Below are 4,901 nucleotides of genomic sequence, written 5' to 3'. Positions count from 1 at the left end.
TGATTCTGCATTAGGAAGACAGGCTCATATGTATTTCATTACCAGGCAGCTCTTATCTAATGATAAGTAAACTATAATTGTGTCTAATTACCAATATGTATCCTATATATTTTTTTGTGGCCAAAGTTAGAGAGTTCAGTTTAGAAATAGATTAATTACTCAAGGATAGAGACTAGCCTAGCTTTACAGACATATTTTGAAGAATAAATGAGCCACTATATAATATAAATTATTCAAAGTCATGCTTGGTATATGGTCGTCAGTAAAAAGAAATTATTATTGTCTTTCCCCAAATCCAGTGTTTGGCTGGTGGAGGCTCATTAGTTCACTATTATCTAGGGAAAGAACATGTAGAAACCAGGGAAAACTCGCCTTTCAAACTTGCTCTCATACCTCACAGTCATAGGCTGGCAACTTCCTGCAAAATCTTATCTACAGTAGCTTTTCAGAATTTGTGAGTACATTCTTTTGGCTTCCTGAAGTGATACAGAATCTTTTAGTGAGCAGCCAGGTCTCTGCATTGACATCTGGTCACCATTTTCCTTGGGAGCCATGCCCTGTAATGATCTGGTGAAGGTACAAGTTCCTACAGGATGACTCTCTGCAATGCCCATCCAAGACATGTCACCTCTCACATCTGTGTCCAAGGTCAAGTTCAATTTATTTGTTTATTTGTGTTTCTTTCCCCAAACCCCATCTCTGTATGTGTGTGAATGCAGCCATGTCACAGTGTGGGAATTCAAGTCAGTGGACAACTTGCAGTTGGTTCTTTCCTTTCACCATGTGGGAAATAAAACTCAGGGTATAATGTTTGGTGACAAGTGCCTTTACCCACTGAACCAGTGACTCTCAACCATTCTAATGTTGTAATCCACACGGTTCCTCATGTTGTGGTGACCCCCAACCATAAAACTATTTTCTTTACTATTTCATAACTATAATATTGCTCCTGCTATGCATCATAATGTAAATATTTTTGTAGATAGTGGTTTGGCAAAGGGGTTGTGACGCACAGGTTGAGAACTAGTGCAACCATCTCACTAGCCCCAAATGTATACATTTTGCTTTGAAAGAAGTTAAATCGTGGAAATCTTTTGTAAATTGTGTGGTGTATAAAATATGAGTGGTACCCTCTTATAGGACTTTTGAAAAAAAGTAGAGGGTACTATATAGCATCTTTGGATACTTTGGTGAGTGTAGAATGTAATTTCTGTTGGGCAATGATTAAGAGTAGGGATTCTGCCAGTCAAGCACACATCATGATTTTACCTAATGCACTTGCTGGCAGATGATTTAGATGTTCTAACTTTATTTCATTACTGTTCAAATGGATATAACAATATGTGTCTGCTAAGACCATGATGAGGATTGAATTGTAAAATGTGTAAAACATTGAGATCAGTATTTGATGCTAACTTAATGTTGCTTTGGAAACTAGATCTGCACCCTTATGGTGACTGGTAATTTGGAAGGATTCAGAACAGTTAAGACTTTAACTTTGACTTAAAGTTTTTTACATTATTAAAAATAATTGATGATCACCACTTAATTATCTATATATGAACATTAAAATTGCACACATGAGATTTTTGAAGTACTCACTTATATTTTTCCCAAAGGAGCTAGGTTGTGTTGTAGAAAAGAAAGTAAATAAATAATTCTTAGTAGCTTAGAAAAACAAACAAACAAACAAACAAACAAACAACCCATGTAAATAATGGATGCCTGTTTCTTACTGTCCATTTCCCATTTCAGAGTAAAGTAGTGAGACTATCTTGATATGAAGATACAATCTCCTACACAGAGACTTGGCTGTTTTGTTCACTGATATTGTTCATATGATTATACAGGAGTTTGTGATGGGGTCACGATTCTTTCTAAGTAAATATGGGTTAAGCACAGTGCTGGTAACCTTAGTTTCTTTGGAAATACATTTCTTTAATGTAAAGGTGTGAGGTATCATTGAAGTTAGAATAGGAGATGTTTATTATTTATGTACTAAAAAATGAAGAGAAGCATTGCTGATGTTAAGAATGGAGGAGTGACTAATCGGTGGGTGTGGATGAGTATGAAGCTGAACATGACACATGATCATACTTAAATAAAAATATCCTTATGAAATCCATCACCAAATTACAATATTTGCCAATAAACATTTAGAAAACAGGAATAAATTTGTTTCAAAACAAGCAAAAATCTTTCCAAAATAAAAATTTAAAATGAGCTACACACATCATGTGTTGTGTAGCATGAATCCCAAGATTTTTAATATTGTAGTACAGATAAGAAAGTGCCATTCAAGTCAATTGGTTACTAGAAAAAGAAACTACTTTTAAGTAGAAAGTAAATAGAAACCAAATTGTGAAAAATTCTCCAGCCTTATATGCAGACTATTGCATCTAAACCAAAGAAGAATCATACAGAAAAGATGGTTACAATAATGTGATAGCCATACTCACTGGTGTTTCATTTTTTTTCTAACTCACTGCATGAGGAAGGAGAATCAGAGCATTGCGTTTGAGTTCCTTCTCCTGGGGCTTCCCATCAGACCAGAGCAGCAGAATGTCTTCTTTACCCTGTTCCTGACCATGTACCTGACCACGGTGCTGGGGAACGTGCTCATCATCCTGCTCATCAGGCTGGACTCTTGCCTCCACACCCCCATGTACTTCTTCCTCAGCCACTTGGCCTTATCTGACATCTCCCTTTCATCCATTACAGTTCCCAAAATGCTGATAAATATCCAGGCTCAGCAACATTCCATCTCTTACAAGGAATGCATCTCTCAGATGTACTTTTTTATTCTGTTTGGCTGCCTGGACAATTTCCTTCTTGCAGTGATGGCTTATGACAGGTATGTGGCCATCTGTCATCCTCTGCACTACATCACTGTCATGAGGGGGGAGCTCTGTGTCTGCCTAGTTGCTGGGTCCTGGTTCTTCTGCTGTGTACATGCCCTGCTGCACACTCTCCTCTTGATCCAACTGTCCTTCTGTGCCAGTAATACCATCCCCAACTTCTTCTGTGACCTCACTGCCCTCCTGAAGCTGAGCTGCTCAGACATCTCCCTCAATAAGCTAGCCATCTTCACTGAGGGAGGATTACTTTTCATCCTGCCTCTGAGTAGCATCATGGGTTCTTATATTTGCATAGGACGCACTGCCTTGAAGGCTACTTCCACAAAGAGATTCATTAAAACCTTTTCTACCTGTGGCTCCCATCTCCTTGTGGTGTTTTTGTACTATGGGACACTTGCAGGTGAATACTTTTTCTCTTCGTTCCAGAACTCCAGTGACAAAGACATAGTTGCTTCTGTAATTTATACAGTAGTCACACCCTTGCTGAATCCTTTCATCTACAGCCTGAGGAACAGAGATATAAAACAGGCTCTAGAAATAGTTGTCACTAAGATCAATTGCTTTAAGTGAGAGACATTCACCCCATTCATTATGAACACTGGATATTCCCTAAAGTTTTATAGCTGATATTTCTGTGTATTTAATATAATATAGTAATATATATTATATTGTTATGTGCAGGATTTTCTGTTTTTGTTTGGTTGTTTGATACCATTTTGGGATTGACCTCAGGCGCTCATTAATGGTTGGCTCCATCTTAAGTCCTGTACAGTGTTCTTAATATGTCAACTGGATCAAGGTTAATTCTTGAGTTGTTTGATTTCTATCATCAATCTTTGCTTTCTCTTCATCCTACGTAATTCAGTTTCTCTTATAGCAGGTCTCTGTCTCCTCCTGGAGATGCCCTACTGCCACTTCTTACTCCTGTTAGTTCCAGGTTTCCATTCATTTTCATGGTCATCTGGCCATCTCTCCTGTCCTTCCCTGCACTTGATCCTGAACCCCCCCCATTCCTCTCCTTATTTTCTCTCTCTTCCAGGTTTCTCCCTTTATCTACCTCTTATGACTATTTTATCCCCCTTCTAAGTGAGATTCAAGCATCTTTGCTTGTGTTTTCCTTCTTGTATAGCTTCTTTGGGTCTGTGGAGTATAGCATGTTACCTGTATTTTATAGCTAATACCCACTTATAATTGAGCACATTGCATGCATGGCCGTTTGGAACTAGGTTATCTCATTAAGGATGATATTCTTAAGTTCCATTCCTTTGCCTATAAAATTCATGATGTCTTTTTTAAAATAGCTGAATAGCATTCTATTGTGTAGATGTACCACATTTCCTTTATCCATTCTTTAGTTGAAGGACATCTAGGCTGTTTCCAGTTTCTGGCTATTATGAATAAAGCTGTAATGAACATAGTTGAACAAGTGTCTTTGTGGGATGGTTGAGCATCATTTGGGTATATGCCCAGGAGTTGTATGGCTATGTCCTGAGGTAGAACTATTATTCCCAGTTGTCTGAGAAACCACCAAATTGATTTCCAAAGTAGTTGTTCAAGTTTGCATTTCTTTTTTTTTTTTTGTGAGCTGATATATTTAATTTTTTTTATTGGGTGATTTATATACATTTCCTATGTTGTCCCCTTACCCCATCCCCCACCACCCCCTCGGAACCCCCAATCCCCTCGCCCCTCCTCCTTCTTCTCTGTGGATGTAACCTCTATCTACCCCCCCACTCCCACCTCCCCACCCTCAAAATTCCCACCCCCTGGGGCGTCCAGCCTTCATGAGGTCAAGGTTCTCTTCTTCCACCTGTGCCCAGCAGGGCCCTCCACTTTTACATGTTCAGCTGAAGCCCTGGATCCCCCCCTAAGTGCTCCCAGGCTGGTGGTTTAGACCCTGGGAGCTGTGGTTGGTTGGTATTGTTGCTCTCCTCATGGTGCCACAAACCCTTTCAGCTCCTTCAGTCTTCACTCTAACTCCTCTATTGAGAACCCCATGATCAGTTCAATGGCTAGTTGTGAGCATCTGCCTCTGAATATGTC

General features: G+C 39.2%; 1 protein-coding gene across 1 annotated transcript; it reads left to right on the top strand.

Annotated features, from left to right (window-relative positions):
* Positions 1-2,489: 2,489 nt before the first annotated feature.
* LOC114610168 (olfactory receptor 1J4-like) lies at positions 2,490-3,428 on the top strand. Its single transcript, XM_028754645.1, has one exon. The coding sequence runs from the start codon at positions 2,490-2,492 to the stop codon at positions 3,426-3,428; it is 939 nt and encodes a 312-aa protein (XP_028610478.1).
* Positions 3,429-4,901: the final 1,473 nt, after the last annotated feature.

Source organism: Grammomys surdaster, unplaced genomic scaffold (assembly GCF_004785775.1).
Source record: "Grammomys surdaster isolate TR1022 unplaced genomic scaffold, NIH_TR_1.0 126035, whole genome shotgun sequence".
NCBI classification, from domain to species: Eukaryota; Metazoa; Chordata; class Mammalia; order Rodentia; family Muridae; genus Grammomys; species Grammomys surdaster.
This window is presented reverse-complemented; position numbering and strand designations above follow the sequence as displayed.

Coding starts and splice junctions, on each gene's coding strand:
- LOC114610168 (XM_028754645.1), top strand. CDS start 2,490: ATGAGGAAGGAGAATCAGAGCATTGCGTTTGAGTTCCTTCTCCTGGGG.